The sequence below is a fragment of the Betta splendens genome, chromosome 3 (assembly GCF_900634795.4).
Source record: "Betta splendens chromosome 3, fBetSpl5.4, whole genome shotgun sequence".
Classification (NCBI taxonomy): Eukaryota; Metazoa; Chordata; class Actinopteri; order Anabantiformes; family Osphronemidae; genus Betta; species Betta splendens.
This window is the reverse complement of record NC_040883.2, coordinates 16,476,660-16,502,087: the sequence shown is the minus strand read 5'-3', so window position 1 is coordinate 16,502,087 and position 25,428 is coordinate 16,476,660. Positions and strand designations below refer to the sequence as shown.

The 25,428-nt window shown below is 45.2% G+C and overlaps 1 protein-coding gene across 1 annotated transcript in view; it reads left to right on the top strand.

The window, feature by feature from the left end:
• Positions 1 to 25,428, top strand: part of igdcc3 (immunoglobulin superfamily, DCC subclass, member 3) — a 40,163-nt gene that overhangs the window by 5,306 nt on the left and 9,429 nt on the right. The window contains exons 2-7 of the mRNA XM_029143706.3: positions 106 to 411; positions 19,114 to 19,258; positions 19,367 to 19,497; positions 19,880 to 20,017; positions 22,021 to 22,179; positions 24,805 to 24,970. Of these exons, the coding sequence (XP_028999539.1) occupies positions 106 to 411; positions 19,114 to 19,258; positions 19,367 to 19,497; positions 19,880 to 20,017; positions 22,021 to 22,179; positions 24,805 to 24,970 (1,045 nt within the window). The remainder of the gene's footprint in view (positions 1 to 105; positions 412 to 19,113; positions 19,259 to 19,366; positions 19,498 to 19,879; positions 20,018 to 22,020; positions 22,180 to 24,804; positions 24,971 to 25,428) is intronic.

The following is a 25,428-nucleotide window of genomic DNA, read 5'->3' as shown; positions in this document are numbered from 1 at the left end:
AATGTATTGTTGGGTTTGATTTAAAAAAGGAACACAATCAGCAGCTGTAGTGGAGGATGAGGGGACAGTCGATTGTGTTAACAGGTGTAATGTGTGTGTCTTCAGGTGCGATGTCTGAGGCGGAGCTCTCCTTCACCCTGGAGCCCAGCGATCTCGTCGCCGTGCAGGAGCAGCCGCTGATGCTCCACTGCCAGGTGGACGGCATCCCCCCCATCACCACGCAGTGGCGGCGCAGCGGCCTGCTTCTGGTCCAGGACCAGCATCACAGCACCTTCTCCAACGGCTCGCTGCTCATCGGCCGCTTCCAGAAGACCAAAGCGGACGGCTCGTCTGACGAGGGGGACTACGAGTGCGTGGCCCAGAATTCCTTCGGCCTGGTGGTGAGCCGCAGGGCCCGCATTCAAGCAGCCAGTGAGTCTCTAACCTGATCTTTATTTGGGCCTCGCTGTTAAATCCCATTCACTCCACCGCCTTGTATTGGCTTTTGTAGCAGTTTATTCAATTATTAAAATCAGAGTCCGTGAACATGATTTATAGCAAGTCGTTTTCCAGCACAGCATGATTAGAAGTAGCTGAACATAATTTCTAGAAGACAAGCCTGTCGCGGTATGATTTATGTTTTTGCTATTAAATTTGGACTTTATCAACCAAACAGGATCTCATCTGAGATACCAGCAACCAAAGAGCACAGGGACCTAAGTTATTAGGCTCCAGTCTAGTCCTGTGGGGAGGCATTGCTGCGAGTGTAAATATGCTTAATATTCCCGGCTGTGCGGGCGTTTAAATATTTTAATATCATTCTTTGAGTATAAAGAACTTTCTGATGCTCATCTACTGTGTCTCTTAGAAATCGACGCCTTTGAGTTCAGCATTAACAGGCGCTCACACTGAGAGTCTCCAGGCTGCTTTGTAAAAGTGCAATAAGCCCGAAACCAGGCAGCTGCCTGCTCCCGGGTCGCGGCGTCAGGAGAAATCATGTCCAGCTTGACCACAGACGCTCTCATTTGAAGTCATTGTGGTTCAGCTCCCCGCATTGTTGCCACGGTTCAGTTACAGCATTTTTATCATATCATAGCAAGGCCGCGGCTCTGCTACAGCGCTGGTTCTCGGCTTACGTCAAATCAAAGGCATGGAGAAATGTGCACATTCCTCTGTGGCCGCGCTGAGATGTTGCAGCAGCAGCAGCTTCGGCGCCACTGTACATGTGCCTTCTCCTACTGCGCTGAGTTAAGACTGCTTTAAAAGCCCGGTTTTATGTATTCTCCTGCACAGAGGTACACAAAGGCTCCCAGAAGCCTGTTGTTTCCCAGGCGGTGTTTAGACAGCACACTGCTGTGCTGTTGTAGCCGATGCAGCTTTTCCGCCCAGTAGGACAGGGAGGTGAGCCCGGATGCCTCAATGGCCGGAGGACAAAGTCACTTCAGCTCAGCGGCTGGCTCTGTCAAACACAACCTTTTAAAGCTTCACCAGTGGCTCTGTTTTCAAAGGTCAGGTGAAGCTGCAGTATTAGCACATTTCTAATCTGCGTCTAGGGAAACGACCTTAATATGACGCTGGCATACTAATCATCACTTCACAATCATTGTTTAGCCACATTCACATTCAGTGGCTTCTTCACATTCTAGTTTGACTTTAAATGATTAAAAATAATGCACGGCATATAATGTGAATGTTCTTCTCTGAGTGTTGAGAGTTGTTTCGCTGAATGCATTGATAAAAGTGCAAATTCTTATGGTTCATTATTGAGACAGACCGTCTCTCACTTCAGCTAATTTGTTTTAATGGTTGCAATTTATACAATAATCACATCATTTCAAGGGGTCGGAATGGGGTCAAGTTGTGCCCCACGAATTTGTCTTTGAATGTTATATTAAACCTATTCATCTTTTCAGATTAATAGTTAAAGACTCCACGATCATGAAAAATAGAGAATTATGCAAGTGAATCATGCAATCCTCCATCACTCGTGTTAATGAAAAATGTAGTGTGATGTTAATACAGTTTTAATCATTTCCGTGAACTTGGAATTATTCTGATTTAGCTGGTATTTGCTTTCATGCAGATCTTTGGACATTTGCTATTCACATTGATTGAAGTGAGAGATTGCAAGGATTCCTAAAAGTCACAATCTGACTCATGGCCTTGGATCTCTTGCAGATTGCTAAGGAGCCTTTTAGTGAGGGTCTGAATGAGTAACATCTCTGCTGTAATCACACTCTGTCCTTCTTTAATAGAGTCTCACTTCTATTAAGGCACCAATAATCCATCACTGTGAAAATAATTCCCTAGAGACCCTTCGAAGGGACTAAGAGGAGGAAATCTAAAACTATAAAATGTCCCTCTGTTACCCATCATTAGTTACTGATACGTGGTGTATTTTAGAGTGTTTGCCATAAACATTGCCATTTCACTGTTGGTTGCAGTTTATGAAAACAGCTATTAGAGAAGTTGTAATTGCTCTATTTGCATCATTGGTTGTCATGGTTGAACCTCTGTCTAACCCGGGGGCCTAAAAGCAAGTTGCATAGTTCTGCTAATCACAGATAACTTTCCTTTCAGTTGGGCTTTGTACTGTAGATACTTTAACAGTCTATTACAGTACTTTCAGACTAGTCATAACCGTCCTCCGGTGCTAAGCTTCCTGCACTGTTTAACCTCCAGGAGGCTGTTCAGCAGAGAAATGTTCCTCTTAATCAAACCTCAATTTTTCAGACTGTTATGTTTTACGCCTTTAATATAAAGTCTTATCAGAGCGTAATATTGGAGGTGAAGTATATTCTGCAGGGAGTTGAACAGTCGCTGGTCCGTTTTATGCTCTTCTTTCCCACCTGTTCTGCACTGGGCATAAATTATAGTGTTTTGTTTAGAGGCGAATGGGCCAAAAGCGAGTAAGTGGCCTTCTTAAAAACACGGCTTGTGTTTGTTTTCCTCCTCTGTTCCATGTGTTTGCTCGTGTTGACGCCGCCTTTGTGTTTTCGAAGTAATTTGCTGTGTTCGAAGGCCTCGTACGACGGAGCTGTGACTTGCACCACTGCGATGCAATGGGTGGTGCGATTACTAAAGTCTCTTTAAAACCCTCCCAGTGAATAATGTGTCCATCTCCCCCTGCACATTACCGCCCTCCATAAATTTCACTTTTTATTTGCTTGACAACCATTTGTGTGAGCTCGCTGCTGGAGTCTGGTGTAGGACGGACTCCCCGTTGCCTCTCTAAATCAGCAGTCAGTCCAGGAAACACTTTTTTCCCTCTTAAATGTTATCTCTTTGATGGCTGGCTTCTCTCCTGCCATCCCCCTCACTTTCTCAGTCTCTAGGACCTCCTCATTAGCTTATGTTCAGGAAGCTTTTCATCATCTGGGTGAATGACAACCCGGTACAGTGGACCCAGGCTGGGCCACTGCCCCTCCTCCCTCAGCCTCCCGCGTCACCAGGCAACATACCACAGAAGCAGAAGCAGAAGAAACCCCCCCGCTACAAACTATCTTTTATTTTTTTCTGCTTTTCTGGAATTCATTGAAAAGAGCTGCAGCTTCATTAGGACATAGTCCTCCTTCGAAGTCTCATTCATATGTGGAGACTGCAATTGACCTCGGCGATCGTTCGAAAAATGTTACGCAACTCGGCACGGAGCGTGCTGAGCGCAGGCAAAGTCGGCGCACACACGATGGGGCTGAAGACAGAAACAGAAGCATGTGTGGCTATTGTTAATAAAGCGCCCTCGACTGGTCCCACTCGGTTTCATTTAATCTGAGTGACGCTTAAACAGGTGTTCTGTATCTTCTGTATCGTCACAGGACAGGACTCCTTTAAGCGTGTCTGTTCATACCTGTAACTGGTCTGTGCGAATGGAAATAGGAGCGATGTCCACCAGCGTGAAAGCTGTAACGCGCCGCTCTCAGAGGTTTGAGTGGACGACGTGCCACGAGCAGCTGCTCACACTTGGACAGCGGTTAGTGAGAGTGACGGATGAGGCGCTCCCGTTAGTTTGCGCGGCGTGTTTGTGTACGTGTGTGCGCGCGTGTCCGTGGGCGCTCCATCACCAGCCGACCTTCCCGTCCCCGGCCTTGTAATAGCCTCGCGCCGGGGGCAAACGCCGCAGCTCCGTCCCTGCTACGTCTCGGCGCAGCTCCCTTTGTCTGCGAGCCAAACCTCGCCCTCTGCCCCCCCCCCCCCCCCCCCCCCCGCCTTTTCTCTCCTCCATTGTCACAAAGCAAGTCATCTTGTGGTCTCGAGAATTAGCCTTCTAAATGCCAAACAAGCCTCCTGTTTTGACATTTCAACTCAGAGCCTCTTAGTGTTTCCCTTAAAAAAATAAAATCAATGTGTATGTTTTTATTTTACCCATTGCAATTCTTGAGAGAAAATCCCATTCTAGTGCCGTTTTTGCAGCTAGATAATAGCCATAGTTGTATTTCTCTGACTGATATCACTGCTCGCTGGTCCTCTCCTCCTGAAAAGCTCACATAGCCGTGGTGGGTGCAGCCGTGGCCTCTGACAGCCTTTCTTTTCTTATGGGCAGGTATTTGGGGCGATGTTAAATCAGTGTGCCCCCCTGCTGTGTGATCAACGCTCTCCATCTGTCTGCCAGTGTGTCATCTGAGAGATTGAGGAAGAAAGAGCCTTTTTTCCCTTTAACCATTGTGTAATTACACTAGAAATCAGTTTAATACTTTACACCTGCAGATCAAATGCTTAGGCTGCGTTGGCTGATTATGCTTGCTCTGTATTCATTAATCTAGACTTAACAATGTTGATTCAAATTTATTTTATTTAATTTTATTAGTTTTTTGGCTAATACAAACATTGCAAGGGTCTGGCTCCTTCCCCTTACACACTATGCGTAAGACGATAACAAAAGGCAAAATGATCTCTCGTGCCTATAAATATGCTGTTTGCCCTCTGTGGGTTGTTTTCTTTTGCCAGGACGCTAAATAAAAATACAATAGTGAATGCCCCTAATGACATCTGTGCATATTAGCATTGACAAATGCTTAAGCTCGTCCAAGTCTCTTGTGGGGAAGGGGCAGCATGAGTCTCCATTACTTCTGAAGATGACAAATCATTGACCTTGAAGCCGCGGAAAATCACCAAGGAATTACTGCCACAGTCTTATTGTCAGTTTATTGTGTGCCTGTTTGGCGGTGGCAGGTCATAGTTGCGTTAAGACTGGATTTCTAACTGACTATGATCAGCATTAGTATATAACTAATCAGTCATTTATTCAGCATAGTAGTTGCTGTTTGTGTTTATGCAGTAATGATGATGGCGCATGGTCGGCAACAGAAAGGGAACGCTCCCCTGATTGCTTTGCCGAATGAGATCATTTGCATCCTGCTCTAATGCTGTAAGTCAGGACTGAATAGCTAATAAAAGGGAATCAAATGCAGCGTTTGCTATTGTGCTTAGATGCTGAGCCAGGCGACAAACAGACAAGCATGGAGAGCTAAAAACATCTCCTGTTCGAAGGGAGCTGCTTCATAATATCAGGCATGAGGCCTATTATATAGAGCAGAACAGGCACCCTTATGGTAAAAGATCTGCTCATGTAAACAACGCCACTCGGCAAATTAAGCGAAGAAAGGAACCTGAGGAACAGTGGAAATGCACCGTCTTAAATGGCTTTAATTGAATTTCCCTTTTCCTTAAAGTAATAACTTGATGATAGTTAAATTAATGTTGTATCGTTGTTTAAACAGTATTGAAAAAACTGATCTGCCATATTAAAAACAGGTGAATAATATAAATATGTTACATATATAAATATATTTAGATCAAACCTTTAAGAAATAAAAATGTCAGGGAATGCAAACAATCCATCAAGATGCATAGATGTATAGAGTATATTTTTAAGAACTAAGCGCATCTAATTATTGCATGAATCATCAGAGGTCTCTGTTCAAATTCAAGTTCAATGTTTGATTTAATGCCCCCTGACTGTAGTTAGCAGAGCATGTGAGTGCTGTTTGTCAGTGGAGGTGGATGCGGTTCCATTCACATCTAACTGCATCAGTGCTTTTGTGTGGAGCAAAGAGGGACTCTGTTTATTAGGGCAGTGTTTGTCTTGGGATGTCTGGACCACCCGAGCCATTCGGAAACAAACAAATGAAAAGGGGGCCTAAAATTCCTTCTGCCTGCTTTTAAGGCTCACAAGAGGCATTCCTCAGTAATAGAGGTGAGAGGTGAAGGGAAAGCGAGCAGAGGTTGGGGCAAAGGGTTAACCTTGCAGACCCGTCTTAAAAGCTGGAGTCTGCCTTTACAATCTATACCCAGCAATCTTGCATTGACCTGTTTTGATTCAGACAAATCCACTATGATCTCTTCTCTGGGGGGTTTGTCTCTACGAAGCATGTGTTGGTAATCAATCCCGATTTTCATGCCAGCTTGTGTGTCTTCTTTTTCATCTTTAGACCAGCTCACTTGAAAGCGTGCGTTTGAGTGGTGGTTGTTCAGGCTGAGGACGAAGGCGGAAATAACAAATCTAGAATTTCCTCTTTTCAATAGCTGCGCCTCCTAAATTGAACCACAACAAATATGTGGGTTTGAACTGGCCGTGCACACCGGTGTTCCTGGGCTTCAGGGGCTTTGACTGGCTCTCACCACTGCCCCGTCACCGTGCTTCGCTACACTTAACAGAGCCTTTATGGCCAGATTGTGCAGTTAAAAGCCTTTACAGGGTCTGCACCATCCACCAATAAAAACAACCAAAACTCCCTCTTCCTGTGTTCTCCTTTGGTGGATATTCTGACTTGAAACCGTGCAAAGGGACAAAGACAGACGAGAGGTGGGGAAATTGGTGGATATTAGTTATATTGTTAGTAGCAGAGATAATGGTAAATGTAGTAGTTTTGTTGTTGACAGATACCCACACACACGCGAGGCCCCTCAGTCCAATTTTCCATTTTGTTTAAGCGGGGATCAGGAATCTTTCTGTGGTGGTCAATAAGCAGAAGCGTCTGAGACAAAGGCCGGCCAGTGATGGGCAGGCGGCAGCTCTCCTCTGGGCCTCAGCCGTCCCTCTCCTCTCCGGCTTGTGTGTTTGTTGTGCGTATCGGGGTCCCTCTCGAAGCGCAGGAGCGCCCATTGTTGCCCGTGAACCGCAGGGCAGCGGAGTGGCTGGGAACAGGCAGAGGCTGTGGGGATGCGCAGCCTCCGATGGCGGCGCTTTGTGACGGCGTCCCGAGCGTTTGTTCCCGTGACCGGCTCAGCTTGCCGCGGCTGAGGCCCCCTTTTGTCACCGCTGACTCTGTGTGGGTGTGTTTCCCCTACCGCCCTCGCTCCCGCTTCTTCTCACTCTGTTTCTGCATTGACTCAGAAATGGAGGGGTCAGAGGTCGCGAGGGGCTGGACGATGGAGCAGGGGGGGTGGGGGGCTTATCTGGGAAATGGTGACCTTTCTGTGTGCACTAGGGCAGAATACCCCTCCCCTTCTTTTTTTATTCGCCTCCTATTATGAATCCCCTCCCACCACGCTCGGCCTCCTGCTCATTGCCTAGTAGCGACCCATCCCCCTGTGATGTCCCCAGGGCAATGGCAGTGACCTTGGCTTTGGCAGAGAATTAAGGTGGCCCAAACTTGCCACACCATATCAGCGCTCTGAGCAACAGCATCGAGGAGCCAGCACAACCTCCATTGAGTCAGGACGTTTAGTGGTGTCATTTGCATTCTGTTTATAAAATGAGTAGCTGGCATCTTACAGGTATAACAACTAAATGATATGCACTGCAATACAACTGGCTGTTGAACTGCACTTTATGCAGCATACAGTGGTGGACAAACTAATAGAAACAACTGTCAGTATGACACAATACAATTCAATTATACTGTGATGGAATATAATTACAGGAGTATTTGTACACAGGAGATAATAAAACTGCCTGCGTTTGTCAGTGGAAATGATTGGGCCTTGTGTGTGTGTGTGTGTGTGTGTGTGTGTGTGTGTGTGTGTGTGTGTGTGTGTGTGTGTGTGTGTGTGTGTGTGTGTGTGTGTGTGTGTGTGTGTGTGCCTGAAATGTAATAGGAAACGAGCACTTGGAGTGTTTAGGGTTAAAAGCCCGTCAGGCTCCACTGTGTGTGGACTCGGTCACCGGTGATAAAAATGAATTCCAAGGGAACCAATTAAAAGAGGTTGCTGCTGGCATAAGATGAAAGATTTCTGGAATGGCCAATATCTTCCAGACAACCTGTTTGAAATGTCTCTACTATTCAAAGCATGATGGGAATCTAATGATGTGCTACTCTGGAAGAATAAAAACAAATTCTATTATTAGCTCTATTACCAGATTTAGTCAAAAAACTAATTAAAGCCGGTCTCAGTTAAAGTACGTTTAAAAAGGGGCGTCTGCAGCTCAGTTGGTTTTAGAGCTAAGTGTTAGTGTTTGCTCTAATCAGTAATCACTCCGCTGACCTCATGTGCCACAAGGTTTCTTTGACTGAGTAGTTTATTTGAATATGATGTAGACATGTAGGAGTAGGTTATTTAAAGCTATTAATTAGAGCAATTATAGTGGCAGAACAAATCAGCTGTAGTCAGCGAGGCAGGCAGAGGTGGAGAATAACCCAAAAAGCTGCAGCATGTGACGGTGGTCTCAAGTCATGTTTGGGCCCCTCTGGCTCTGGAGGCTGGACCTTGAGCCAGGGAGGAACATTCCATTCCTCCGCTGCGCGGTGACTTCCTGACCCCGCCAGCTTTGTTCCAAGGGCAGCTTTCGGCAGGCAGCGGGACGCAAAGTAACGGCGGCGGCTTAGTTGGGCTGAAGAAGCCGATTCTAGGGTCGGAACGCGCCAGAAAGCTGCTCCCCCGACCCCCCCGGCCCATCATTCATCGCTGCAAGGTGAACCTTATGTACTCTTAACATCAAATAGACGCACTGACAGGTCCTCATGGTCAGTTAGTGTACGAACATCTGGATGTTGTGAAGGATCAGAAAGGCTTGCATGCCCGCAGCGCACAGGCATCTTACTGAGGCCTTTTTTTATTTACACATTTAATTTCATTCCCTGCAATTTGAAGGCACATAGGAGATTTTTAGTTTCCGCTCAGGGCGTGATATGTGCTTGTGTCGTAATATAAAGACTCTCACCATTCAACAGCCGTTTTTAATCATATTTATGAACGCGTCCCTGTGGCTCTTTTGTCTCTGTAGAAGTGGTTTTAGGTCATAAGCTAGCAGCGTAATAGCCCTCTCCATTTGCCGGGTAGGCATTATTTGTGAGTTATTTTTAGAGGTTTCGCTGGCTGATGGCAGGTTGGAAGATCCAGTGATATGTGTTTATGTTTGACAGCTTATAGCGGCGCACCTCCCATCCACAGCAGCGAATGTAGAGTACAAGAGGAACGTTTGACAGTCAAGAGACTCCCCTTAGTTCTCTCTCATGTTATAAAGGAGAAAACATGGCCTAGAAAAGAATAGATTACATAATTATTCAAATGTGTTTTCCACAGAACATTTATTGGAATTGATGGATGAATCATGGAATTTTCGAATTTTATGAGGTTTTTCAAGCAGGTGTGCAAATGATTTTCCGGTTTTAATAAGATGAATTCCATCTCCTCTTCACCTTATGATGAGAAACTGAAACCTGTCAAGAAATTTATGACTTTTTGGGGTTTTATAAACTAGAAGATTAATCAAGTAAATAATTTGTTGGTTGTATCCCTAAAGAGCTCTATGCAAGAGTATTAGACTTTTGAGCTGCTCAGAACCACAGTCAGTCAATGACATGAATGTGATTTACAGTAAAGAATCACCGAAAGGATGAAGCTTTTCTTTCTTTCTAGATAGTAAATGTTTTCTCATTGGACGTAAATCTGCTCTTTGTTTACGCAAATCCTGGCATTTCATTATCTGATAGAACAGGCATGCCATAATAATAGGCATCTGCATAGTCTTTGTTTGCACACACACTATAGGTAGAGACAGAGACAAAGGGCTTTCAATTCTCACCCGCTGTCTTGTAACACTAAGTGATTATGAAGTGGTTATGACAGGGCCTGCACTTGGAGGAGTCGCACATGGGCGAACAAAAGGAGCTGGGGTGTGCTGGCTGCATATTAGCATGAATTCATCTAGATTAGCCAGTTTGGAGACAAGTGGGGGGGTGGGCAGGTTTCCATGGATCAGCAAGGGGCAGTAATGTCCCCGGTGACCACAGTCAGCTGGCAGCCTGAACGGGGTGAAAAGAGAAGAATGGGAGGCAGACTTTGAGCTTCCAGCTGCCTCAGTAGGAGTCGTGTCAGAAACTGGGACCTGATTCAACAGCGTTTTATTAAATATGAATCCAGTTCCCACAGCACCTCCTCAAGTACACATTTTGTTTACATCAGTTGGTTGTGTCATCATTTGTGATTTCTGTCTGTTGTGCTTATGGAGGTTAATGAGAGCAAACTGATCATAGACGAGAATAAGTTGTGAGTATTTAACTCAATTAGAGTCTTTATTTAAAGTAAAACCTGTTAGAACAAAGTGAATCCTCCATGTTCTTAAAGAGCTGCTATCATTCACTGTGCTTTGTGTTTCTTCCTCCTTCCTCCAGTTGTCCCAGTAAGTGTCAAGTCACAAACTTGCCCTAATGAAAGGGAAACAATTTACCAAATTAAACGTTGTGTTCATGCAGCAGGTTTTGGTTTTCATGGTCTACAGTACCACTCCCCCAGTTTTCACATAATCTCTAGCTCTTCTGTCGCTGTTTCGTGGACCCATTGCCCCGACGACCGCATCTTTGTTTGCCACACGTGATGGCACTGTGTTGCCCAGGATTGTGATTAATGGCTACAATTCAGCCTGAAAAATCCCCTTGAGTGGGTGCTAGTTGCCTTACGCAGAGAAGAAACTCATTACTGCTGTCAGTTGAGCTGATGGAGCAGGGACGCGAGTGACTGATTGTGTTCGCGTCCGTGTATGTGTGCCCATGTGAGCGAGGGAGTGGGAAGGTAATTTTCGTGCATGTCAGTAAGTGCACGCATGTCTGTTCACCTTTGCTGTATAGGAGCCATCATGCATGAATAAGTGTGTCCTCGCGTTCTAAGCTGGGTATAAAAGTGACAGTGTGTTCCAGGGCTCGTATCCAAGTAACATGGATAATTTCTGAGAAATGAATGACCCTGATTCCATCAGCAACCTTGCTCACACAAACACTCCAACTTAGGGTTTTTAATGGATAACCTGGGTGCAGCATGCTGCTTTATGACCGCAGTCACTCTCCCCCACCTACAGTACTGTACGTACTACAAATTCACATGTACTTACTTCTACTTGACAGACCAATTGTTAAAATATTGAATTTCTTCTTTAGTTCTAAACACAGTTATTACCTGTCTCTTCTTGATAAAGATCATTTGTGTGAGGAAGTAAAGAGAGAAGATAAAGTGAAAAAGTCAATTATGTGGCATGAAGGCAGTTCTGCATAATATGGATAAGCAGACAAGTGTCCCATTTACTGAGAGATTGTTTATTCACTGACAACGTGCGCGGATACATTACACACATGGAAATCCAATCCAAAGAGCTTTAAGCTGTTGCTTTGTGGCTTAGAATAAAGATGCTGCACCAAGTTCGGAACAAATATCTAATTATAGGTTATAAAGATATTTTTTTTGTTTATTCCATATATAGTATCAGGTCAGTAGTCTCAATTGCGTTACATGCACAGTAGAGATGCATTGTTGTCCACATTTTAACACAAAATATGCAAAAAAGCACTGGGTTTGAGGGGTGGCTTGTGATCCCAGCATTGTCTGCAGCTGCCACAAATCTTACTGCGAGCTGAAAGAAAATACGATAATGCACACTGTCAATTATTGTGAAAATAAATTGGGCCGTATCGGCCGGGCCTGTCCTGCACATTTCTATTAAACTGACATCTCCAGACTTCAGACCTGCAGCTGTCCCTCTGTTGATGGATTTGTTTATGTGAATTTTTAACGGGATTGCGTCTTTTGGAGGCCGAGGATGTGGAAATCAGCAGGGATACCGAAGCGAGACACAGATAAATGTCCAATGGGAACCACGCAGCTGAGGCACAGTGGACCTCCCTCTCACAACCACCAGGGGCTTCTCTTGTGTGTGTGATGGAGTGGCGAAAGCGTGAGATTTACACAGCCGTTTTGGCCATTTGCAGAGCTCAGTGTGTGGAGCGCTGTGAGACGCAGTGGAGCGCATGGACCGGTCCCGCCCTGTGTCTTTCAGATGTCCCGTGGGAGTGCCAGATGTGGGGTCATCCATCTACCCCTGGTTCAGGCCAGCCCCCCTCAAAGTCACTGTCAGATGCATAGTTAACACGGCGTGCTACGCTTTCAGAAGTGAATGCACATTGAGGTATATTAATCTCAGAAGATCCTCCGGTCTCGGCTTCTTTCCACCAGTAATGTAAGATCAAGAAACAGCAGCAGAAAGAAAGGACTTTTCAGGGGAATTTCACTGTGGCCTCCTCAAAGTGGCCTCCCAACCCAACAGTTGTCATCTAATGAGGGGGAAGTAATGAGTGTTTGACTGAGGGGAATTGTGACGCCAAATGTCCATCCAGGTTGTTATTCAGAGTCGCTACTGTCTGTGAGCCGTACTTATATCGGACATCACAAAACAAGAGGCGGAGACGAGCCAGGGAAGAATTTAGTGGCATTACCATATGAATATAAATGTTATTTTAGCCCAGATGTCTCCTAACATTTTAAAATATTGCAAGCTATCCAACACCAGGAGACGGCGACTAGAAAGCAGTGCACGGGATTTAGTAGAGCCTAGGTTGAATTAGCTAAATAAAAGACAGCACATACCTAGTCTACAGATCTGAACGTATACGTTTGTAGGTTTGTGAAAGGCATCTCATTTGAATCATAAAAAGCAAGCAGTTGCTTGCTGAAGTATTGACAGTATTAATTAGGTATGTAGCCTCTGGGAAAGAACCTTGCCAATATGTTCCTTTACTCAGGGCAGTAAATGCTTGAAAATGATGAGACTGATGGTTATAACATGAAAAACATGATTGACAAAGGAACAACTGAAGGCTGTAAGTCATTTTTTTTTCTTGCCACGTCGATGCTGCACAGACTAAGCAGGGAAATGCTCCACATTCAAGAAACATAAGTAATTTCTTTTGCAAACCCTTAAGGAAACATTATTTCCCCGTGAAATGTCAACAAAAGTTCAGTATGAGGTTATCTGCAAGATGAAGCATTGCCAGCCTGAGTGTAGTGGGAAGGTGGTTAAGCTAACGAGAGGATTGGGGCTATCCCACATGCAGGTTTCTTAATAAGGTGGTGATTTGGCAGAGGGACAGGCTAAAGAGGGGGAGCAAGTCGAGAGTAAATCAGATTCTTTTGAGTGGAGGAATCCAGGCTCCAGTAATGGGAGAATACTGTATGTCTTTGTCTTTAAATCCTTATTTATCTCTGGGTTTTTCTTTTTTCTTCATCCAGAGCAGGAACAGAACCGAGTCCCCAGTGAACGGCTAGGAAACAGAAATAGAAACTACAGGCTGTATATTGATTTTACAGCAGTATTGGTGTCTGGGTGTGTAATAAATTATCGTTAGACAGCATCCAAAAACAGGAATTCATGATTCATAAAATAGACTGTCTTTGGCCAGTCGGGCTTCTTTTCTATCAACCTTGTAGCTGGTCAGGATGAAAACAGCTCATTTAGACCCAGGCTCCGTGTCTCAGTGTCGCTTAGAGGTTTGTGTGGGTGTTTGTGAGGACCCGTAGAACCCGTAGGGGATGAGCCCCCTTGAGATGCAACATGGTGCCAAGACTAGACAAGTGAGCCTCAATGAAGCATGTGGTCCAGACATCTAATTTCTGGAGCAAACTGGATTACGTGTCTAGCAGCTTGGAAACCACTAGAAGGGTAAGTGTAGGTGAGAGCTCTGAGCCCATCTCAAGTACTCTAATTGTCAGACGGGTGCAGTTTTACACCCAGTTAGCTCTTAAATGCTACAGAAGACATGATGCTTTTGATCTCAAATATCAAATACTGTACCATCTTGGTTGTAAATGAGTCTCAAGCATGCAAAAACATTAGACAATTTGAATAAATGAAACTCTCCTTACAGTGAATTAAAAAGGGGAGACACTGGCGGGTAAACGCTGCTTCATGGCACTGGGTGAGAAGCACTTTCTCAGCCAGTTTAACCAGCCTTCCCCTGTCGTCCTCCCCCTTATGTAGCACTCTCGCTTTTCTTTTCTCTAATCTCATACAAGCCGCGCTTTGGAATCATTTAAATAATCCCTTAATTTTCAGCATCTGTCGTGCTTTAATCGGCCTTTCTGTAATTAGGGCCTGCGTGCTGAAGTGAGTGCAGGGGGCTTAGAGCGAAGATGTGGGGCTGCTGGGGCAGGACAGGGCAGGCTGAAGTGGGAGGAGCACTGGCTGGAGGAATGATGGGGTGTGGTGTACGGTGGAGAGGGCTGGAGGTAGCGTGGGGGGGGTCAGAGGCACAGGCGGAGAGCAGGGCACCAGGGGAGGCCCGGGTTTTGTCCCTGGGGTTGAGAGGTCAGGAGGGGCGGGGGGAGGAGGGGTAGCGTCAACGAGACAGTGCACAATGCTTCCCCCAAAAACCTTCTTCTTACCTTACTTTTATGACCAAACTGTTAAAACCTTTGCATCTGTGCTTATTTTAGCTCCGTCTGTATTCAAACTTGTAATAAGTCTGCCTTGATGTTGTTTAATACAGAGTTGATGTACTGTAACAAGATTGAGTGTTTTCTCTGAAGACGAGGTCAAAACCCAGAGAGTTTTAGTTTAATGTCAAGCTATTACTTGGAATCTATGCCACTAAAGAAAGCAGCAATTCATGCTCAGACTCTGTTGTTTTTTAATGAACAGGAGAGATTATAAAGGTTATGGCTTGAGTTCTAGTCAAGTAGTTGGAGTCAAGTAGAAGTTGGTAGCTACTGTGTACTGTATGTTTAATCAGCCGGCATCAGTCCGTATTCACGTCCTTACTGGTGCTGGAGCTTTTGATCATATGGCAGATTCAAAGCAAGTCTGCATTTACAGTACACGACTACATGCGTTTTTGGTTTTCTATATCTGTAGTGTTCTTTTTTTTTGTTTTTATTTAAGCTAATATTTTTTCTAAGGTTAAGTTTTGCAGCATTTCTTCACCTCCTACAGGGACACTTAATAACAGCCATCAATCTTACTGTGTTTAACTTAGTGCACACAAACAAAGTATTGATCAAAACAGCAAACTAAGGGCAATCACACCCCTGGAAGCTCAATGCAAATAAGCTTGAAGCACGAGCAGGTCAGGGAAATAAATTACAGTCAAAACAGTTTTGTAACATGTGAGGAAATCACTTGTATTAGAAAACTATCCCTTTCAGCTGTGAGAACCAAAAGTAGCACCCAATGCCAAGGTGTTTGTATTGTGTGATTGTTAATGTGCTCAAGTGTGTGTCTGAGGAACAACCCCTCCTTTAGTTTGGAATAGGCATCACGCATCGCACTCCAGCAGGTTATTTTGCAGGTGTGGCCAGGTCCGGGTGTAGCATGAGTGGGGGTTCATTGAGGCGGAGGCAGCCAGCCAATAAAACATCACATCTGCATTAAAATGCAGTGTGGAGAGTCTCAGCACAGAGCCTGCTATTTCAGGGATGCCTATTTAAAGGCTGTTGAAGTGCGGGCTCTCCACGCTGGAATAGCGCCGTGCACCATCTCCATTATTTATGGGCCTCATCTTTTTTGTCCAGTGGCTTATTGATGTACGGTGGGGGTGGGGACCCGGCTTCAACAACATGTGCTTAACGATGTCACAGGCTTGAGGACTCGCGGGGCTGGAAGCTAGGGCCGTGGCAGTAGAACGCGAGCGTTCGCTGGAGTTTCCCGCCGGAGCTGCAGGTTTAAATGGTAGAAATGCTGTAGGATGTCTGTGGCTTTGGGGCAGCAAAACACATCAATGTGTGAACAAATGTGAGCGTCTCTCAGACTGGCTGATGTCATCATGGCTGCAGGACCTGTCACTGACCACGGCCCCATTTGGGCTTTTCATCACCTTTTTTTTCCGTTTTCTGTATGTTTGTTTGACAGTATTTATTCATTCTGTAGAACTCAGTAGAACTGAGATCACATGAAAATGGCAGAAAATCCTCCTGATTCGATTCCAGTTGTGCGTTAGCTGTAGCGTGGAACAGAAGGATGGGCAAATTCATCAGCATCGACTGCCCTTTTTAGCTCGTCATTGGCTCTCAAATCCAATAATCAGTAATAGTACATCAGCACCTGCAGTCATATATCATCCTTTGTAAGTCTGAGAATCCTGGATGTGAAATTTTGACCTTTAAACGCAGGTTTTATTGTCAATTTGTGCCAAGTTCTGGCTCCTTTAGAATCTATTTGACTGTATATTGCGGAACACCCAGCAGGGCAGTGCCACTCACTTGTTGGATGTTATGAGGTGACCAGAGTTTTGACAAGACCTGATTTACAGCCGAGCCGCACGTCTAAATCACTGCGCTTCACATTTCCTGTCTGTGACCTTCCCTCGCATTACTCCCTCGCTCATTTTTCTTTTGTGCCTGTCACCGAGGAGCCGTCAACATATGTTCAAGGAGCAATCTCCTCCCCGCGTACTTGTGCATGAATCCTGAAGCCATTCTCTCCCTCGCTGCAGTAATTAGACCTGCTCCATTTAAGCAGCAGCGTCCTGCTGCTAGTGGACAGTCTTTAATAATGTGTGAGTGTCTGTCAACGCTCAGCGGAGGAAGGAGTGAAAAACAAAAGAGGAGCTGGGCTGTCGGGGGCGGGCGCCGCGATGAGCGAGAGTGCCTCATCGCCTCAGGCCCTGTCTTGTCCTACCTCATCGAGGGGGATCAATGTATTTATGTCTTTCTGTTGAAGCAGCCCTTCGCGTTTGTTTATGTGCATTTGCTTCAGCTGAACTACAGTGTATAGCTTTAGTTTGACTCTGTGATCTCTCAGTTGAAGAGCAGGAGTGTTGCACTTTACAAAAGGCATTTTCCTGTTTTTCCGCTTCTTTGCACTGTTGTTTTTTTGAAGTTGTGTCCGATTCTACAAATATGTCCGCAGTCGCCGGCGTGTGGGCCTCTCAGGCAGGCCATGTTTTATGCATGACGGCCAAGGGTGGGGCCCGTTAGGGGGATCAAGGGGATGGACACACAGTCAGATCAGTAGCAGACACCATGACTACTTAGCAGAGATGCACAAGACAGCTCCTATAGGCACTGTTCCTCCTTTGTTCCCCAGCATTCAAGTGCAGTGTTGTTGCTTCTCTTCCACGTCCCCCCAGTGTTCCCACTACACACCGACAATGCAGTCGGCGGTGTCTGTGCATGTGTGTGTCTTAATTTGAGACTGTACTCCAAGACTGCACGTCCTTTGATCCCATTTGTCACCCTGAGCCCCTTGTTGTCTTTGTATTGTGTTGTGAAGGATTCCTGTCTGTGGCGCTGCACCGAGCCTTTCTGCATCAGCAGCGGCGGTGCCTTCAAGGCTTTGAAACCAGTGCCACACTCTGCTGGTCTCTGGGATGTGTACGACCACAGGCCAAAACACAAGATATTAACGATAAGGATCATTTGTCAAGGACGTGACTAGAAATCAAATTCTGGGCAGGTATTGTGTCACATACAATAATTTGAGACGTGACACGTTTGCAACAATTATCAGTGTATGTTACAATGAACTGCCAAGTGTGTGTGTCTCTACTGTAATAGTGGTTTGATGGTAAAATATTACCGATCTTCTGTGCAACATGAAAACCTTTCACACCTTGCAGTGCGGCCGCCGAAACAATTTTATGGCTCGAAGGTTGTGAGTACCTTATGGAAAGACTTGCAGTTAGGCCCTTGAGATAGGCACTCAGGCTGAATTACACAAGTAAGATGCACAGCTGTTTAAATGTGGCCTTGTAGTACAGGCACACACTCCAATACGAGCCTGAGGAATCTGTCAGCAGGCTGAATCGCCTTTTTTAGGTGTCTGTATGTATCCATTTTTGTATGTTTAGACAAAACAATGAAAAACCGTCTTCTGACAGGAAACACAAAATGCTTAGGAGTGACCCCCATCCCAGCAGTGGAAGCGTACTCTATTAGCATATTTAAATTTTCATCAGTGCCCTATACATCCATTCATAAGGTCAAGTCGTGTTGGAGAATGCCACACTTCTCATTAAGCTCTGAAATGGAATAATCACATTGTGTGTATGAGCGGTCTACGTGAATATCCATCGCTCTTGCTCTCTGCAGCTCTTGCTCAGTCTCTTGTCCATTAAAAAGTGAAATGTATGAATAGAGGCGTTTTAAACTGCGATATGTCTGCATGAACCCTGCGTGGCCCTCTAAGCTAAACGCAGAGGATAAACCAGTAAACAAATGCATCTATCAACTATGCAAAATCCAGACAAACGAGTCGCACGGGAGCAATAATATGCAGAGGCACACGGCGAACTACAGAGACAGGGAGAGCGAAATGCATTAGGGGAAGGACAAACAGACAACAGCCAGACGTGTCTCCAGAATAAATTAGCTTCCAATGCCGTCCCGCTTGCTGTTTGCTCGTCCTGTAGCTAATGAATAAATGCAGGCTACAGGTTGGGAGCACCAGGAGGTTATGAAATAATAAGGGATCAGTCCCTCTTATTATGCTAACAGTGTTCAGATAAGTCCTCCTTCGTCCAAGTTAATTACGGTGGACATTTAAATGAGTACACTTGTGTTGAAGAAGGTGGGAAAACTGTGGAAGAAGCGGGCTCCTTCTAATTGAGTTTGTCACTGGCTCCTCCTTCCGTGCTGCCTTTGTTCGGCCTAGAGGAGACATGTGAAGTGCAGCTGAATGAGGCTCTCTGTGGGGATACTGATACTGGCCTCGCTCTGTATGCGTCTGTGCTGTCTTCATCTGTTTCAGCGAGATTGTTTCAAAAACCTTGGCTGAGCTGCTTATTTAGCATACTGCGAGGCCGGGTTTCCGTGCGTATAGATGTCCCTCTCGTCAACCACTGGCCTCAACACTCTGACATGTTCAGTATAAAGCTGGACTGCAGTTCAAGTTTCACAACATCTCAACAGCTGAGTTCCTGCTCGGCTTCGTTCGCGATGCTGGCTCTTTGACTGTGTTGCGATGCTGTCACCTGACGTCCTCCTCTCCCTCCACAGCCATGGCAGACTTCCACGTGCAGCCGGAGTCCGTGCACGTCGAGGAATCCGGCGTGGCTCGATTCCAGTGTCAGATCCATGGTCTGCCAGAGCCGGTCATCAGCTGGGAGAAAGACAGCCGTCCAGTGGACACCACGGACGCGAGGTTGGCCCCAAGCACACGGCCTGTCACCAGTTCCATACTGTACTTCATACTGTGGGCCTTGTTATTTCTGTTTGTGTGCCTCTACATGGTTTGTCTCTGGTCCCGTAGGTTCACCCTCCTGCCCACAGGTGTTCTGCAGATTACAGGAGTGCGTGAGGAGGACAGTGGAAAGTTCTGCTGTGTGGCCCACAACAGTGCCGGGGTGAAATACAGTACCGAGGCCCTCCTCACTGTTTCAGGTTGGTATGTTAATGAACAAACTGGATGTTGCTGTGACATCACACTCTCAGCGTTCAGTAGCCTAGCTTAAAATCCGCTGCGGTTGTGTGCCGCCTTATTATTTTTTCCTCAGTCACTGCTGGGATACCATCTTCACATTTTTCTCTTATTATCTAGGCGGAATATTCCCAGCATTTTCAAAGCCATTGTTTCTCTGCAATTGGCTTGGAAAATCAATTGCGGGGGAACAATGGAATATCTTAGATATAGCATATCTCTTAGATATGCAGCATCTCGGAGATACAGCGCATCGAGCTAATGCACTCCTGAGAAATCCAATTAAAGGAAGCCATCCATCACGCTCATTCCCGTCCTATGCTCCCCTATCGTCTTCTCTCGCAGGCTCCCAGTCATCTGTTTACAAAGAGCCTATGATCCTGGTCGGCCCAGAAAACCTCACCCTCACTGTTCACCAAACAGCCATCTTGGAGTGCGTTGCCACTGGGTACCCTCGGCCCATCGTGTCTTGGAGCAGACTAGGTGAGAAACATTCCTGATCCGGTCCAAGAGGAGAAAGTTCCTCGTTCTGTTCCTGTGAAATCTGTATTATTTTTAATGGTGTCCCCATGTGTTTGTATCTCTCCGCACTGTTGTATTGGGTATCTCGGATTCATTGGGCCCCAATGTGGGGCCTGGAGGCTAAACGTTGGGTTTCACTCTGTTGATGAATGCATTCTCCTTCTTCTCATGAAGTTGAACCTCCTGGAAGCGCCGGGGCCCCTGAGTAATTGCAGCCAGGTGCTGAGAAAGATACAATTAGTTTCCCTCTCTCTTCGTATGCATTTCTTCTTGGCTATCACTCAAAGTCTGTCATGACCAATTTCTCACTCTGGTATCTGTTTTCCTGACCTATTATCCAATCAGATTGGCTGTTCCAAATCTAAATCGGTGTCCCTCCCATCCAGTCTGGACGTAATCAGATTGAGGGTATTGCCTTGCACAATGTTGCTAGAATAAAATGCTCACACAATGGGATTTGTAAGTATTAGATTACGGCAAGGAGGCTGGGTTAAACTGTATAATGAATCTGATAGTTTCACATCAGTCACTTCCTAATGCCGGAGTTTGTTTGCTGCTATTCATTGAACAGCACCACAGCTTGCTTGCGTGTGCTCTTTCTTTCCTGACACTAAGTTAATTAGTAGCTGACGGAGAGAAGCTGATGGAGGGGGGAAGGAAGAGGAGAAAACAGCTAGAAAAGAACAAACTCACTAGACTCTTAGTTTTCAGCCTAATGTGTTAATAGTGACAACAGAAAAAAAAAGCTGGAAGAGCATCTAAAGGCATCATAATGACAGACACTGTGTAAAAACACTTGGCCAGCCAGTCGGACTCATTTCTTTCATGTCACTTTAACATCATTTGCAACTATCGTCCTCTTAATTATCCATTAGCACAGATCATAACTTGTCGTAATTCAAGCTACGGGAATTCTTGCACAGCTCTGTTGTCTGTGGAACACTGACTAATTTCATGTTGCTTTGGGATTTGATTGATGCATTGTGCTTGGCTGCTTTGTGAATTGTTGATTTCCACCAGACAAGGTCCACCGCTTTATTCCCAATGCTTGTTAGTCATTTCAGTTTCTTCTTACTTAAAACCCAATTTCTGTCTGTGTAACGTCTTAGCATTATCCTGTAGAGGTTCATCACACACAACCACTGGCTAGTGACCATGTGGTTTCTGTCTGCGGCTGGAGCTCATGCCTCTGCGTGTCGTCCATCTCCTTGGCTCCCTGCCTGTCCTTTGAATACGTGAAATCTGGACTGTACACGCATACGGGCTGTGGATAGTTATAGATGGGATTAAAATAACCCCTTGGTCCCCTAGCTAATATCAGAGGCAGACTGAAATCATTGTTGGGGTTGAGACTGACGATAAGGAGCACAGGAAAGTGTGAGCTTATCATGTAATTACAGCAAGGGCAGAAAGGAAGCAGCTATGAATTGTGTAAGGAGATAGGAGATTAGAAGTTGCAGTTAGGAGTTTGTGCTACCCTGGAGATTGCTGCTACATCTCCTGCGTAACCTTTAAATTCACAGTGCAAAATAAAGAATAGTCTCCTGCCTATAACATTATTATAAGCTGTATAACAGGACAGAACATTAATTTACTGTAAAACAGTAGAAACTTACTTATACTACAAGCACCCAAGGAAAACAACTAATTAAAGCATGTGTGCCTTTCATACAGCAAACACTCAACTCAGTGACCTTCCTCTCTACAGCCTCGTGTCTGTCGTTAGCTTTGTTGTGAGACTGTTGCAGTTCTAAGAAATACGCACTTCACAGGGAAAGTTGGATCCTTGACCTCTGGGAGGGACAAGCTGCCTCTGTCAACCTGGGGCTCTAAACATGCAAAATGCCTGAATGTTTTTTCCTCCTTATTCATTCAGTGTAGTTTAAGTGGCTCCTCCACAGAAGTACTGTCAACACCTACATAATGCAAACACAGTTTCTATGCCTTGTGTTTTTCTGGCACAGACGGCCGTCCCATAGGTGTGGAGGGAATCCAGGTGCTGGGCACAGGAAACCTGATGATCTCTGATGTCGGTGTGCAGCACTCAGGGGTGTACGTGTGCGCCGCCAACAAGCCGGGAACCCGCGTTCGCAGGACCGCTCAGGGACGTCTGGTGGTCCAAGGTGAGTTCTGGATGAAAACAACGTGTCATACTACCCGAAGATGAGGTGCAATGTGTAGGGAACTCAACACGCACGTATGCGGCTGTGGGTGGATCTCTGCGCTGGCACCCCAGCGACCACATTATGCCTTCACCAACCTTAAAAATGTGCATCACTCATGTGCATCATGTGGGTGGACTTTAATGTAAATCCCCAGGTCTGAACTAGTGGGTGGTACGTATCTGTCACATTGAAAGGGTTTGCATAATTTAACTAAAAATACCTCTCCCGTACCTTTTCAGATTGATTTTCCACGTGCAAGGGGCAAGCCAAGATTTGGAATTTGTGTTTCTAGTGTGTCAGGTGCACTGGAGTGATACTAGTAAGCTCTTCCTTATCCTGCCACCAGGGCTGCTGTTGTTATTCGCTGCGTTTAGCTGAGCTTTGAACCGCCATCCATAATCACAGGCCAATTTGGCATCGACAACACAATCATGAATAATCTTCTTTTTTTGAAATGCAGGTTTAGGCTTTTCTATAAATGCATCCTCCAGCTATTAATTACAGAATGGTGTTGAATTGCTAATATTTATTTTGGAATTTACTTCAGTTGTTTGTTATTGAGTCATAAAAAATGGGTGTTTTGAATTTTATTTTGTATTTAAAAATTATCTGTTCCTGTGATGTAATACTCTTATTTGACAGGCAGCCTGAGCATTAAACCACATTATGTGGTCAGATCAGGTTCACACAATATGTCTTGAGAATGTTAAATATGTCATCGTACTATGTCTTCCATGTACGGAGGTGATGGGTTTGACCAATGGCATGAAGCCAGTTGTCACATTCAAACATTCAGGATGTGTTTCTCTCGCATATTGATCAGCTGGACGAGGCTTTGGTTCAGGCCATAGTTGTTATTGATTCTGATCAATATTTCATATAATCTCCTTATCAAGTCTTCAACATACCCTGTAGCTCACCAAGAACAAAGAAGACAAACCCGACGATGTTGATATTCTATGTTAATGTCTAATGTAATGTTTTTTGTTGTGTGCTGTTATGCCCTTATCTTTTGTGTGTCCTAAAAATAATAATGAAGTAAATAATAAATATAATAAATTATTTAGTAACCTTTAAGTTCTTTCATGTAAGAGAAAGAGCAAAGGATAAAAGCAAAGGCCTAAGAAGAAGTGAGTGTTGGTGCCCAAAACAGGAAAAAAGATGGTGCTGAGGTTGATTGTGTAACCTGCACCCTTACAGGTACAATCAATATCTTCTTGAGCTTGTTCTGATCTTCACCTTTAAGACAACCCTTAAAGAGAGAGAAAAAGGGCCGCTGAGAAAGTGAAGGAGATAAATGAAAGGATCATCACACGCTGTCAACAGCCTCTATTCAGGTGCCTCAGGGCCCCTTAGCTTTTTCCGGTGGGAGAAGGGAAATGCTTACATGTACGAAGTGTCAGATGACAATTTGTCTCCCGGGCTGGTAACAAGATGGAAGACGAAATATGTAAGACTAGGACAGGAAGACTACAGTATATACAGTAGCACTATATCAGAATATAGCTGTGTGTCCAGGACTCACTGCAACCTTACATTAGTGCACTAAATGTGTAATAATCTACAGCTGATGAAGTGAGTATGTGCATGTATTGTATTGAGACAAACCCAGGAAATGAAATAGACAGAACAAACCGATTAACGATGACCCGATGCATCGCACCTCTACATAGTTGGAGGATCCTCGCCACAGCTTTAATACCGTGCGCCACCAAAGCCTTCTCAGACACATCCTCCACTCTGGATGCACACCTACATGCACTGTGGGCTTTGGTCTTTTCATGCGAGTCAATGATCCTCGGTCCCACGTGGGAGCGATGATAAATGGTTGGGACTGGAGGAGGTGTGAACAGGGGATATTTTTACAACAGATAATACCATATATAATACTTGTGTTCCACTTCTATCCTCTAGTGGCAACTATGAGATATTATAATTACCATAACATTTTTTTTCTAAGTTAATATGGGTATTAATAATTCAGGTCATTTTATTGCTGTTAACCAGTGGGGACAACACGGAGTCTAGAAGGGATGGTACAATACCTCTCTGTCCATCAGATTAAATAAAAGCACCCAACCAGGAATACGACTTCATTTGTAATAACTGATTTAAAGTGAAGTACCTCCTCTAAGTTATTAGTCTTACTTATAGTCCTTTATTGGCTTGAACTAGAAGCCTGTAGAGGCAATGATGCAACTATAAAATCTCTTCCTTTACTTTAGAAAATTAGTTGTATTATTTTAATCGTAAGTGGTGCCGTTATTTAGCGTCCAGTTTTCTTGTTGCTGCGTTTATGAGATTACTCTGCATTAATCTAGTGTCTCTTATAATTCGGCTGTAGACCCTGAATTATAGTTGTTGCAGCGGTTTTTATGCCATATACTGTACAGCACCGATGCCTTGGCTCAGGCTCCCTTGTTCTTCTTTTTCCTCATCAGCCTCATCTCGTCCTTTCGTCCTTCCGCCTGTTCCTCCGTTCGCCTCAGTTTCGGATCCCACTCGCAGTGTCTCTCTCTGGCAGTTTGCTTGTGGAAACGGGGAAAACTGATTCGACTTTCTGCTTCCTCCCTCCTCCCTCAGCTCCCGCGGAATTTGTTCAGCCTCCGCAATCCATCACTCGGCCTGTCGGCACCACCGCCATCTTCACCTGCCAGGCCCAGGGCGAGCCTGAGCCCCAGCTCACCTGGCTGAAGAACGGGCAGATCCTGGAGCCGGGCGGCCACATAAGACTCAGGAACAACAACAGGTAAACGGGAACACCCCCCAGAACCGTACCAAGACAGGTGTGTGAGGGAATATTACTGTATGATGAGTCATTTGTGTTAACGTAAACCCGACACAAGCAGCATGATGGAGCTTTTGGTGCCATATGTTTACACTTGTTTAACTAGAGATAAAGTATGAGGGATGATCTATCACTGATGAAATCAATAGGATCTTTGGTTGCGAATCCCTTAGAAGGGTGAACGCTCAGTGGTTCCATTCCTTACTTTTAATCTGAAAATGGCCGTTAGATGTCACAGACTGCCATTAACACACGCAGCCTCGCGTTCCCTCCCAAGCATCACTCAGTCGTTCACTGCATCATCAAAAAGTTGGACCCGGCCCGTGCTGTGTATGAATGTCAATATTAATCACGGCTGATGTGCTCATTGGCGTCGTGTTCAATTTCTCCGTGTTTGTGTTGTCTGTAACGCTGCAGCT